Source organism: Silene latifolia, chromosome 9 (genome assembly GCF_048544455.1).
Source record: "Silene latifolia isolate original U9 population chromosome 9, ASM4854445v1, whole genome shotgun sequence".
Classification (NCBI taxonomy): Eukaryota; Viridiplantae; Streptophyta; class Magnoliopsida; order Caryophyllales; family Caryophyllaceae; genus Silene; species Silene latifolia.
In genome coordinates this window covers 9,246,864-9,261,412 of record NC_133534.1, presented here as the reverse complement: position 1 = coordinate 9,261,412, position 14,549 = coordinate 9,246,864, and the positions used below count along the sequence as shown (strand labels likewise).

Sequence of the window (14,549 nt, the reverse complement as noted above, 5' to 3'; positions counted from 1 at the left end):
TGCAACTGTACGTCTGTACGTCTATATAAAATAGGATAACTATTTAAGGCAAAAGTGATCGAGATTGTGTAAGTATGAGTTATCGTACCTGGCCGTGCAAAGTCAAGTCAATTACAATTACAAAGTACGAGTACTATATTTCGGCTTCAACGTAGAGACTGAAGAATGATAAATGTCTAGCTTACTCTAATTGCATTGTCAAATAGAGCTGACGTGGACGACATAGTTGACATAGTTGTTAGAGCGACGACTACAGATCTCATGGTCGGTCTTAACTCGGGATTTTCTTGGGTACATGCTTTTGCAAGTCTTGCCATCTGCATCAAACACCATTGTTTAATTTATTACAACTTCAGGTTGAATAACTACCACATTTGCAGTTACAGGAATATTTAATCGTTTTCACCTTATAAACTGAGTGTAGAGGGTAATCATTTCCAAGCCTCACGTCTACTAGTCGCCGAAATTCATTTGGGTCGTGCTGATCGAGAACCGCCTCAAACTTTATAAACAGCCAAAGACAATAATATGGAAATTCATCAGCCTACAATCAAAATGAATCTTTACATGCTAATAAAAAAACCATTGATAATTACGGAGTACTCCTCGGTGAAATAGCCACAATGGCCAAACCAGTTTACAACATCTGATTCTCACCACGCGCTCCACAGAAGTATATATCTTCATATGCAATGGGGTAATCAGTAATGATAATGATAATGATGGAGGCGGAAAAGATTTACCAATCTAGAAAGGGGCTTTGCTTCACCGAATTTATCATCGTCCCTGACTATAGCTGTCTTAGCTGATATAAGCTCATATAGGACAACTCCAAATGCATAAACATCGGCTTTTGGTGTTATTTCACCATAATGGCCATACCTGTAAATTGTAATCGGCAAATGTTAAAGACAATGACCTACACTACTCCTGAAAAAGCCTAAATAGGGGGTTGTTGAACAGTTAAAACGCGTTAAAATTGAATATAATCTTCCTGTATACCTAACTCTATATCTTAAAATGCGACATGATATATTCCATAAATAATACGGAGTACGTATTAATCTGAACATGTAAACTCTCAACAGAACATGATCTCCCGTTAGACTTTGAATCTAACGACCATGAAATACATCCTTCAATCATTTATCAGCTATGAAATCACTCTATAGTAATTCAACGAAAGCAGAACAAGAAACTTATTAGTAAGAAATAAGTAAAGATGTTAAGTCAGACAAGAAGCAGAAAAAGATTCTTACTCTGGAGCCATGAATCCGAAAGTACCTATAAGGCGTGTAGGTTCAGAAAACTTTCCAACTAACTTGGCCAATCCAAAATCCGCCACCTGATAGATATGAAAACAATAGCTGAAAACACTGAGGGTTGCCACTACAGAGTTCAGATAATAACAAAATATTCCTGTTCCTCCAAAGAATAATGGAAATTGTTGACTCCGATTCCCTCCGTTCAAACAAGGGGTTAATTCTGATTTGTTCTATTATTCTCCAAGGCTAGAGAAAAGGCTCTAAATTAGGAATGGTAGATTCCAATCATACCTTTGCACGAAAGTTTTTATCTATCAGTATATTGGCTGGTTTGATGTCACGATGAATATACACCGGAACTGTATGCTCGTGAATATACTCAAGACCCCTTGCTGAATCAAGGGCAATTTGCACTCTACTCAACCAGGGCAGGGGTTCAGTTCCTGAATACGAGAAAGAAAAGCAAATATCAACTAGCTTAGATGGTAAGTAAAATTAAGTGTTGGTACTCATGACCTAGTTTGAAACTCGTCAATATCAAAATTGCCCAGATGGCTCCTTTCGCAACCAAAAAAATACCATAAGTGGAAGATATATAAGAATTACAAAAGGCTGCATCATCCAATAATTTTCAGACAAGAAAATCACCAGAACCACGCAAATGTTCACTTAAGTTGCCATTTTCTATATATTCGTACACAAGGAAGTAATACTCCTTCACGCAATATCCAATTAAGCACACCTGTAATTAGTAAAACAAAATCTTTACCTAAATAACATTTCAAATTTCATTTAGAGACGAAGCAAATCAACGGAACTATGAAAGGAAGGCGGTCCAACACAAGTTCAACTGTAGCCCAATAAAAAGTATAAAAAGGAGGCGATACACCAGAAGTATACGCACAAGGACACATGGTTATTACAATCGTACAGGAAAGGAAAAAGTCATAAATAGATGACAATTAAATCACAGAATAGAATGAATGAGAGAATTACTAACATGTTGCAACATAACATAAGCAGAAGGAAAACAGAAATGTTACCAGGTTTAAGTGATGAACATGAGTCAAGACCTTCAACTCTGCAAGAAATTCTTTTGACGACTTCATGTCCATCTTCTTGATAGCAACCTTCTGTTAGCGTAAAAGTCGAGAAACATGCAAATAAGTTGAGTAAACTGACGATTACTAATATACAGAAGACTGAGCAAGTTATTTTCAAAACCATCTGCTGGCAAGAATATGTGAACAGCGTAGCCCCAGTCCTCTGCTAATGTTATTTCATGTGTGAATTTGTGTTTAATATCATGGACCGTAAATATTATTTGACTCAGTAGAAACTTACAGATCCACATAGTCAAGCATACAGATGATACTACATAAGATACTTTTGTACCAGTCAAAACTAACTATTCTTTGCTAAGTTAACATTTCAGAGGATGAGCAAATATGATTCAAATACCATACAAACCTGTTCGCTCAGCTCTGCATAATAAACATCACCAAAACCACCTGAGCCAATCTTGTTAGCCATGCTGAAATTGTTTGTCGCTTGCGCAAGCTCTTCATAAGAGAATTTGATTGAACTACTAACAGTCATTCCCATATTTTTAGTAGCACCTGCAGCTGTAATAAATATACTTAGTAACAGAACAATAGTAGATGAAAATCCTCCTGCATACCCAGTCCCTCACCTGACTTCCTAAAGTTCCTACCACTAGAATCTGAAGATATATATCGTCTTCTTACTATTTTTCTAAGTTTGTATATTCTTTTATTTCATTTAAAGGAATGGATAGGGTTGGATATAGAAACAAAAGGCAAAGTGTCTCTTTCCTATAAAGCCTAAGATTCACTATTATTTGACTTCAGAGTATAATGGATTGATGCAAAATGACTCGATAATTGTTGTGCTTCTTACATTGTGAGGTATACCATAGACGGAGTACTTTTCATGACAACCACAGTTCATTTGAAAATAGCCTCTCTATGTGTTTACAGGAGGGTTGCGTCCATTCGATTCCTACCCCTAACCCACTATGGGTAAGAAAATTTCAAGCACTGAGGTAAAAGGCAACCATTACCAGTCTTCGATTTTTCTCCAGGCTCATCAAGACTTTGACAAGCAATCCTCTTTTTATTACAAACACGATATACAACAGCAATCATGACCAACCCAGCTGCCACTGCCACTGCCACTGCCACTGCCATAGTTATACCAGCAATAACTCCACCTGAAAGCCCTGCTTGAGTTAGCAAAAATGTCTATGAATCCAAATAGCGGCAAAAATGGAATTCGTCATAATAAGGACGTCCTGATTGTCCTCCTATAACATCAAAGAGACCGAAAGTTGTTGGAGCACCTGAGCTGCAAATAAATAACAGGAAAAAAACAAGGTCAGCTTGATCTTTAAAGTTTAAACCAAACAGAAAAAAAAAAACTCATCCTGATAACCTTTGAGAAAATTCCAAACTAATACACCATCATTCCACAATTTTAGTTAGTAATTTTGGGTACGATGCTACTTGGCATGAACTTTTTCGACATCGTATCAAAGGTGTTATCTGTTTTCTTGTTTTGTACATAAGAAAAAATATAAAAGCACCGGTTGGAATGAAAGTCGCCTAACAATCATTTTCTCGATTAAATTGTTTTATTGAAAAGCAGTTAGAGTTCCCTCGAAGGTGCCTATTCCCGTTGTCAAAGAGAAAGTGAGAAACCAAATAGAAAATTCTCTCCCAAAAACATCTGAAGGATGACAAAACATGGAAAAGCCAACCAAATGCACCAGAAGGTAACAAGTATATTACTGCTCTCACTTCCAAATCTGCTTCCTTTCTGTACATCCACCAAAACCCGCAAAAGAAATACGAAAGAAGGAAATCCCATCAACTTAAACCGAAGAGAGAATAATGCAAAATGGATTACTTAGCACAAACCAAACTCATACAAGGACCAAATATAACACATTAACACATACAAGGACCAAGCACAGAATACTGTCTTTTTGTGCAGAAGGAGACTTGACTTCCTTTTAAAGAACCATGTTGGAATTTCGGCAGCACACCATAGTAAGCCCGGAATCCCCAAAGATGGATCTTTATTTATGCATTGATTTGTTGGATTATACTATAAGGGAGAAGATAATATGGTGAGACCTATTACCTCCATTGTAGGAGCTATGGCTACACACAAAGTTGATACATGTGAGCATATTTATAAGTACACAATGTCGGCTAACTCCTCATACCATCACACTTCTAAGATTTCTAGCACATTCATGCATCATCCTCTTTGTTTGTTTTTTCTAGACTGTCAAGGCAATCCATCTTGCGTAGAACATATCGGACGAAAGTAGTAAGAAATTTAAATGGGGAAAATAAGTGGAAAAAAAAGTTGACAAGTTGGATTGGGAAAGAAAACAAATAAGAGTTCAAATGATTTTCTTTTGGAGAAATATAGGAAGTACAAATAATTTAATAAAACTAAAAACTAAAATCAAACTCTTATCATGCTCTTGAAATCTTTCACACTACTCCGCCTTCTCCAATGCCATAATCTCTTCAATTCCAATACACCCATCACCCATATCATTTTCAGTCATATTTGTCCATGATTTATACGTATTCCTCCAACTTTCACAATGTTATTACTTCGCCATTTATCAAGTGTTCTAACCAGTGCCTGAGCACTGCCTTTGCTTGGGCTCTAAGCCTCTATACCTAATGCTTCTCTATGAATAGTGAGATACAAAAAATTCTCAGCTGTTGTGAGGTGTGACATTTCACGCTAGCGAACGTTATACGGTTACTGCAAAAAATAGAACCAAAACAGTGGAATCTCTCTGGGCTGTGTTGAGTTGATGCATGATAAAAGTGTGTGAAGGACAATTAACCAAGAACACTTAACCTAGCACAAGAGAGTATCTAGTTACTATTTGTAAACATATGTATTCAAAGTTCATACCTAGATGTGAGAGGAGGGTATTTTCCAGTTTTATCTGCATTCAGAAGACCAAAAAACCTTCGCTTAATCAGTCCAAAATCTCATCAGCTAGCTAAAGCCAGCCATATCTATCTTTCTTAGCAAACCCATTTATCACATTTGACCCCACTTGAAATAAAAAGCAATTTTAAACTTTCTTTCCAGGGGTGCTTCACAGAATTAAGGAAGTCGAGAAGCTGAAACAGTTCTAAAGTCACTGTTACTAAGAAGATGTCTAGCATTTAGCAGAGAGAACAGAGAAGACATAATATAAATGAGCGGAACAAATGTTTAACAAGATACTCAGTTTAGCCCTGTGATCACTGATCAAAGATACCAACATTTAAGGACACTGTGTCTTGCATCCTTTATTAGTAATATCATTTGATTCACAATTTTGTTTGTTTCTTGACACATCACAGTAGATAGGACTTTGTCCTGAGCTCTTGTATTGAACATTGCTCTTCCACCCTCTAATCACATACTGAACAAAACACTCTGAGTAAGTTAAGCCTTTGTTTGGATAGGGGGATTCCGTGGGAAATAATTTCCTTTGTTTGTTAGGAAATCGGTGGGAGAAGGATTTGGAGCCCTCCATTTCCCTCCACGGCAAATTATTTCCCCTACAACAAAGGAAAGATTTTGAAGGAAAACTCCCTCCCTTCCCTTGCCACCATTTTTTCTATCCAATGCCTAAAAGTCATAAAATTGTGACTAATTGTTTGAATGGAAAAATGGATGAGAAAGGGAGGGGTGATTTGCCCTCCATATGTTGGATGGGAAATAATGTGCGTTGGACGAGTGAAATTGAGGGATCCATCTTCCCTCCCAAATAAAAAACCCCACCTCTATATTACAAAACAAAGAAAAGAATTCACCTCCTTCCAAATCTACCAATCCAAACACACCCTAAGGCCTTGTTTGGATGAGGGGATTTAGAGGGAAAGGGAAGGATACAACATCCCTTGTTTGGATAACAAAAGGGACATGAGGGAAATCGAGGGAGAGGGATTTGGAGGGATCCATTTTCCTTCTCCAAGACCAAAATCCTTCCGATATAGGAAAGATTTGGAGGGAAATTGTAACCAAACACTCATATCCAGTAATCCTCCATTCCCTCTCCCCTTCCCTTCCCTCCCTTTCCCTCCACTTTTGCTATCCAAACACACCCTAAATGATTTGCAAAATAAGAATGACCTTGCCAATTATAAAATAGTCACTTACGTCATGAAAATGTTGGCTAGTTAAAGGGATCACTATTGAACTCTTGTCACGATACCTCGGTCTTCACCACTAGGCTAAGACTTTTTCGTTAAGAACAAGCGTAAATAGTTAGTGTTGTACTGTTGTTGATTAATTACAGGAACCATGCAACTTATGGCAAAAAAGACTTACTATTACAGGCAACTTATGGCAAAAAGGAGAAATACACCCAATAAAAGATCACAGGGAGAGGGGGAAAAAAGCAATAATCAGGAATAATAATAATAATAATAATAATAATAATAATAATAATAATAATAATAATAATAATAATAATAATAATAATAATAATAATAATAAGGTATACCTTTAGCAGGAATAAACAAAATCCCACTTCCAGACCCAATATTGACATTTGGGTTGTACATCTGCAGCAAACTGGGAGTTGAGTTAGTCAGCTGATCAATATAAGTCAGATTTTCTTCGGGTCGAAGCGGGTAAGTCAAGAACAACCCATAATCCTTACTAATTGCACTACTCCCACAAGAACAATTAACAGGAACATTAACAATAGCATTAAGAGGGAGATTATTAGGGTCAAAACTGTTTAGTTGCTGAATCCAACTAACAGTAGTAAGATTAGCATAGTAAGTCCCAGCAATTAAATCATAAGTATCACCCTTAATAGCCTTATACTGAAAAATGTGACCCATAAAAGTGTGATTAATGCAGTCACATGAGAAGGGTACATTAACCCTGATGAATGATTGGAGTCTGTCATCATCAGGAACTGATGGGTTGTAACTGAGCACATCATTATCAGTAGAACCTAAAACGTGGGCTATAAATGTGATGTTAGCTTCATCCCAAACATAGTATGATGCTAATGCTAAAGGACACCCTTTTTTGCACTTTGATTCTACTGTGAAAGAAGAATTACTAATCAATAGAAGAAGAAGAAGAAGAAGAATTGCCCAGATTTTGATGGGTGTTTGTGTTCTTTGAAATGACCACATTTGATTATTTGATGACATGATTATTGAATTCAGACGAGTGTATCCGTCTTAAGCTAAATAAAATCCTTTTTTGCACTTTGATTCCACTGTGAAAGAAGAAGTACTGGTCCATAGAAGAGGAACTGCCAAAGATTTTGAATTTTAGTTTGTACTTTGTTGTAGTGTAGAATGTGGGTGATGGGAACAAGGGGATGTATCCTCTTAATTACCTCTTCCCTCCATTCCCTCTAATACAACAATATAAAATTATTATTCCCTCTATACCTCTTTAAAATAGCGGACCGTTCGATCGTTCCGAAATAAAATCCAAAACCTTTAAGGGGGTGTTTGGTTCACACGTGGGTATGAGTTTGGAATCGGGAATCATACCTGGGTGGTATCGGGTTGAAACTTGATACCTCATACCTTGTGTTTGGTTCAATTTTAGGAGTATGAGGTTAGAAATTAATCAAAGCTAAAAACTCTTCAAAATACAATATTTTTAATAATAACTTTTATACTATTAAATCATGTAGAGAAAATTTAATCAAATAAATATATAAAATAATTTCTTTACAATTGTTTTTATCACTTTTTAATATTTGTAATTTGATACCATGGGTATCAATCTCATACTCACCCCCTCCCTGGGTATGAGAAACCCATACCTCATGGGTTTGAGATATGGGTATTAAACCTTCAATTTTGTCAATCAAACACATAGTATGGGTTTGGTTCATTCTAAAGTCATACCTCATATCTATATTGAGTGAATCAAACACCCCTAATTGGAGAGGGTGGAGTACTGCTGAGAATCTTTTTACGGAATATTGTGTGTGGGCTTTGAATGTAGAAGAATTGAGTCAATGAGATTTTGGGTTGAAATAGTGGGTGATGGGAATATTGTGTGTGGACTGTGGACTTTGGAGGTGACGGGTGAGTGAGCACATTTCACATTCCCCGAATAATCTCATTCTTAAACACGTGCTAGGCTGCTAGTGGCACCTCCACGGCTCCACTTAGGGCTTGTCAAACGGACCGGGCTGAATTGGGTGTCGGGTTTTATTAAGTGGACCCGGAACTGGCCCGGGATAGGGGCGGATCATGCCAGGTCTGGTTGGAGTGTACCCAGAAGTGGCCAAGAGTAGGAGGCGAGTTGAGCTGGGCTGAACACGAGTCTGGCGGTCCGGGTCAAAACTGACTCGTGAGGCGGGTCGAGTAGACCCGCATGTTTGACCAGCCCTACCTCAAATCTTGTTTAAGGCAGAGTGTTCGCTTAATCTGTAAACACGTATCCAAATACTATGACATGATGCTAATATAAAAGGATAAAACTTTTGACATTTTCTAGGCAACTTGTCTGATTTGATTTATATTTGCCTAGGTTTAAGACTATTAGACTAATACCTCCGTCTTAAATAAGAATTTGTATTTGTATACATAAATAAATAAGGTGACTAATGGCGTTTCGCAATCCCCTATCTACTAAAACAATCGGTGGATTTATAAATGGGTGTTGCTCTTTCACATACGAACTTTACTCTTTCACATACATATTTTCATAACGTTTCCAAATACTACCCTTCTTTCTACAAAAAAACCCCTTAATTTTATCCTTTCTCTTCCTCCTAAAACCTAATCTAATTTCACTCAAATTCTTCAATTATAAAACTTAATTCTCATATTAAACAAGTAATTAGTCTAATTTATCAAAACATTACATTAATTTATGGGACTTGATTGTTTTTGTATTATAAAATCGAAAACGAAAATTCCCACAAACTTCTTTCGGCATGTAATTTGGTCAGAGCACTTGATTGTTTTGCTTTATACACAAGTCTTCATCTCGAATGAATCAGTGGCTAGGGAATGACAATGTCCAGTTTAATTATCTCAATCAAATTATCATTATTATCTTTTTTGGTCAGAGCACTTGATTGTTTGCTTTATAGAGTACTTGATTGTTTTCTCTTTTTTTTTTAAATTAGTGAATTATAACATACTACATGGGAGAGCAGGAGTAGAGCGATTCAGGAAAATGGTACGGTCTGGTGACTCTAATGGGTGGGGGCCAGTTGTTGATTAGGGAAAGCGATTGTGGTTGCCGGTGGGTTGTTAGTGGTGGCCAGGTACGGGGATAAAGGCGGTGGCAGTGGGTGGTTGGCTTTATTAATTATTTTGAACGTATGAAAGATGGGATGAGAGAAAGTTGAAAAAGTAAAAGGGGTAAAATGGTACTTTGTGTATGTGAAAGAGTAAAATGCGTATGTGAAAGAGCAATACCGTTGCAGGTCAAAGGGGTGGTAGATCGACTCCATTCGGGTAAGGCTCAGGCCCATTTGCATGATTTAACATGGTATCAGAGCGCATGGCTAAAGACCTGGGTATGATGATTAACTGGGCCATTGTGTGCCAGCTGGAGCCGAGGCTTTGTGTACCTCTTATTTGGCCCAGTCTGAGCTTGTTTGCAGTCGGAGAAAATTATATCCGTTGATGGCTCCGGCCTGATTTAAAAGTGGGCCTCACATGTGTGGGGGGAGTGTGAAGAATCTCATATTATCCCACATTGAAGGAGAAAGAGAGATTGTACCACTTTATAACCAAGGGGGCTACTCCTCTTATTGCCAATTGGTTTTAGGATGGAACCTCCCTTGTGTTATTAAGTGGTCCGTCTCTCCTCCATTCGGGTAAGGCCCAGGCCCATTTGCATGATTTAACATGTATAAATTTTCCACCCTAAAATTTTAGAATCTAAAATAGAGTTTATTAATTATAGTCTATTCTATAGGTGTATCTTGAACTATAAATGGATATAATTTTTTAATTGAATCAATCAATCAATCAATATATATAACTAAAAGAGACTTTTTTTTTCAACTTTCCTATTAAAATTATTTCCTCCATTCTTGAATGATCTACCCATTTTCCTATTTGGACCATTTCACTTTGATCTACCCATTTCATTTGTTTCTATTTTTGGGTATAGAAAATGACCAAGTTGTCCTTGTTACCCATCTTTATTTACAAATATTGCCATTACTTTACTCCTTAATTTTCCTATAATTAACACTAATAATACGATTAACCCCTAATTACTCCCTCCTTTTTTTCTCATTTCCCACCAGATTTCCCATATACCCCCCCTTATCATCATTTAATTTCATATTCTCTCATTTACTCTCCCTCTCTCTAACCGTCTCTCTAGATCCTTCTCAAAAAAACCCTAAAAACTCTAGATCTCTCCGCCGCCTGTCCATTCTTCTTCTTCTCTGATCTTCACTCTACATCTTCCTTATTGTCTGCTCTTCCTTTCTTCATTCTTCGTACCATTTTTTATCTCTTTCTCATACTAATGGATCCTAAATCTAAACCTTCGTACCGTAAATCACTAGATAATTGTTTATATATACCTGGTGTGGGACATGTGGTTCCTGATACGTACTCAGGTTATGGGTCACTACTTGATTCTGATCGTGATGATGAAGCTGAGGTTACATCGGCTTTTTATGGTGATCAAAATACCATAGTTCCTGATTCTTTGATTGATGATGTTCATGCATGTGTTGCTGGAAAAGGGATCTGTCTGGAAAGTTCTAGATCCGGTGATTTATCACCAAAATCCAAGAAATTCAATGAGTTTTATGAGAGAATGATGGAAAAGTATAGGAAAAAGGAAGAAAAGGCAGGTAAATCGAAGATTTTTAATGTTTATTTTGATTTCTTTTTTTATTTTATTTACTGAAGGATTTCATATTGTTTTGGTTTATTGAATAAGTTCTGTGTTTTTCTTATGTAGGAGTTGAAATTGTTGAGAAGAAGGGTTTTGATGTGGAAAGCTCTAGATCTATTGAGTTATCACCGAAATCAAAGAAATTCAATGAGTTTTATGACAGGATGATGGAAAAGTTTGGGAAAAAGGAAGAAAATGCAGGTAAAGCTCTATATCTATTGAGTTATCACCGAAAATGCAAGAAATTCATTGAGTTTTTGTTTTGTTTACTGTAAACATCTTAACAATACTGTGTTTTTGTTTTGAAGGGGTTGATATTGTTGACGCCAAGGGTATTACTGGGGGACGTTCTGGATCCACTGTAAAAAGGAAGCGAAATTATTGATTAAGGGAGGTTCATTTCTTTTACTCTTTTTCAAGTGTAATAAACTTTGTTTGTTGGGTTTGAATGTTGGTGTTGCTGCTGATTTTGTTGTGTTTACTGCTGATTTTGTTGGTGTTTGCTGATTTTCATTAGTTGAACTGTGACTCTCTGGTTATCTGTTGAACTATTAGTCATTGGTTTATCATTTGTTTTACGTGTTTTGATGGAGAATTTGTCAATTTTAGGGTTAAAATGGTTATCTCATTGAAGTGTCGATCACTGGTTTATCATTGCTTTTTACGTGTTTTGATGGAGAATTTGTCAATTTTAGGGTTAAAATGGTCATCTGTTCGATTGTCGATCACTTTGTTCATCATTGTTTTCGTGTTTTGATGGAGAATTTGATAATTTTAGGGTTAAAATGGTTATCTCGTTGAACTGTCGACCATCGGTTTATCATTGTTTCGTGTTTTGATGGAGAATTTGTCAATTTTAGGGTTAAAATGGTCATCTGTTAAACTGTCACTCACTGCTTTACTGCTGGTTGATTGTTGTTGCTGGCTTCCATATTCTGTTTTACAATGATCTACCCATTTCCTAACATGGCCCAATCCACTATGATCTACCTGTTGTCTAAGTTGCTGTAAGACTCTACCTCAATGAAGGTCTTCACTTGACTGAGAGGTTGTCTTTGTGTTGGTGTACAACAGTTAATGACAATACTCAAAGAAACCTAAAATAAGTGCTCCATGTTGTTGCTAGTAATGGCACCATTATTTGTAGCCATGTCGAGGTAACTTATTCTTAGGTTTACTGACCCATATCTGCTGCCACCAAGAGGCATTACATGTTGAGTTACTTGGTTTTTTTTTATTTCTGAGTTTCCATGTTATGTCTCCTCTTGAAGAGGCATTTATATGTGGTCAGGTTACTCAATGAGGAAAAGTTGCTTGCTGAGAGTAACAATGCATTAAGCATAAAAACTTGAAATTTCATTCATAGTCCATTACAAAATGAGTGCTTACATGGTTCATTCATAGTCCATTACAAAATGAGTGCTTACATGGTTCATTCATAGTCCATTACAAAATGTCATTCATAGGTTCTTATGTTTGCCTTGATAAACTTTCATGCTTAAGACTTTTTTGATGCAAGTTTATCAATCAAACAACCACCTAACTTGTTCAAAAGGGGACTTGTATGCCTAGGTCCAACATTAATTGATCTAGTTCACCTATCAATCCACATGTAATTAAAAATTGAATACATTCTTTCACCAAGTCTTCATCAACTGTTAAATCTCTAGGAAGTGTCCCTTGTCTTCTTTGTGCAGCCTTTGCCAAATGTGGTAGTGGATAGTTATTGTGCCCTCTTTTTTTCATAATTTCCACCATACAAGCTTGTAAACTTAAGAACACATTATCTAGTGTTTCAACTGTTTCTGATTCATATGCTTCTGTTACCTTCTTCACCAACTCTTCAACTGTCTTTGCTGGATTCTCGTCTTGTAATGATTGAATTGATCTAAAGAAACCTAGATCTAAGATGTTCAAATCAGGTGATTGAGCTGGTTGTTGTGTTAATTTGATGTTAAACCCATCTGAAGTTGCTGCCTCCAAGAAATCTTTGTCTTTCCCATTTATATGAGGCTTGGCATTATCTTGCTGAATATAAATTTCCTTTGATGCAGATACTGGCCATTTTTGTTTAATGGCTGGTATCACACAGTTGATCAAAGTTTGTTTTGTGACTTCCTTTGTGATAGATTCAATTGGTTTTGTGACAATTGTACCAGCCACCCTATTCTTGCTCTTTCTCTTAGCTGGTTCTTGGTAAGTGAAGGGCCATATACCAAGCTTTCCATCAAACAATACTTCTCCATTCTCTTTGTATGTTGGTCTTGAAACGGCTGCTAGGAACATGATCTTTGTTATGTACCGTTTGCTTTTACAACTTCTGTAAGGTAGTGCTTCATTGCTGCCAATGTAGTACCTACATTTTGGATTGGTCATATAAAACCATTTTTCATCAATGTGAATGATGCGACTCATATCCTTGAACATTATACACCTCAATAGCCTATCAAAGACTAATTTGCCCATCACAAAATGCAACCTAATGTGCTTGTGGTCTTCACTCAATGCTGGATGTATTGAACTTGTGTGAGATTTAATGAGTCCTTCTTTTACCCATCTATGACAGGTAGATGGTGAATGCCCAATTGCCTTCCCCAACCTCTTCAAAGTTGTTCTCTTTTCTACATCAAGTGCCACTATGGCCTCTATTGGACAAGGTAATCTGTTTTTCCCCTTCTTTCCCTTTATTTTACTCCTCACATTGATGGCCACTTCAGCTTCTCTCTGTTTTTTTGCTGCTGACCATATAGTAAAAACAGATTTCCTTGTGACATTGAACTTATTTGCCACTTCATTCATCTTCCCATGTGCAGGTTTACCATTTTTGCAACTCTCAAACAACAAGCGATTCTATGCCTTTGATCGTCAGTCAGATTTGGTTTTTTCATAGCCCAAATATAGTTGGTGTAATTTTACTGATTTTTTTTTGGTAATGCTTGTAATTTTCTGAGAAGTTTAAGAGTAGTATGTGTAATTTTATTTGAGAAACATTGGTTATGTAATCCTATTATAGCTGGTGAAACATGACTTGAGGTCTTGGTAATCCCATCTTTGAAGTGATGTAATTTGGTGGGAGATTTAAAAGTTTATCCAAACTTTCATTTCCCTCCCATTTTTCCCACTGTTTTACACCAACTTGCACTCCCTCTTAACATGAAAAACCGGGACCAATTAAGAAATTGGTGGGAAGTTTATGCCTTACCCCACCAATTATCAATTGTACTTTATTTGTTAATTAAGCTGCCAAATTGCAACTAATCTACTTCCCTTGGTTGTTGAGCCAAAAGTAAATGGGTAGATCATTGTAGAATGGAGGAAGTAGGAGATAATTACTTATTTACAATTTTTCAATCATAATTAGAAAATAATTAA

General features: G+C 36.6%; 2 protein-coding genes and 1 pseudogene across 2 annotated transcripts; 1 reads left to right on the top strand and 2 right to left on the bottom strand.

Annotated features, from left to right (window-relative positions):
• Window positions 1-56: 56 nt before the first annotated feature.
• On the bottom strand, window positions 57-7,584 carry LOC141599023 (lysM domain receptor-like kinase 3; annotated as a pseudogene).
• A 3,012-nt stretch (window positions 7,585-10,596) lies between these two features.
• LOC141602409 (uncharacterized) lies at window positions 10,597-14,261 on the top strand. The gene is made up of 5 exons (XM_074422702.1): window positions 10,597-11,133; window positions 11,244-11,378; window positions 11,486-12,580; window positions 12,620-13,834; window positions 13,991-14,261. Exons 1-3 carry the CDS (start codon window positions 10,800-10,802, stop codon window positions 11,560-11,562), a joined length of 546 nt encoding a protein of 181 aa, XP_074278803.1. The 5' UTR covers window positions 10,597-10,799; the 3' UTR covers window positions 11,563-12,580; window positions 12,620-13,834; window positions 13,991-14,261.
• Window positions 12,726-13,976, bottom strand: LOC141600560 (uncharacterized). The gene has a single exon (XM_074420804.1). It carries the CDS (start codon window positions 13,974-13,976, stop codon window positions 12,726-12,728), a length of 1,251 nt encoding a protein of 416 aa, XP_074276905.1.
• Window positions 14,262-14,549: the final 288 nt, after the last annotated feature.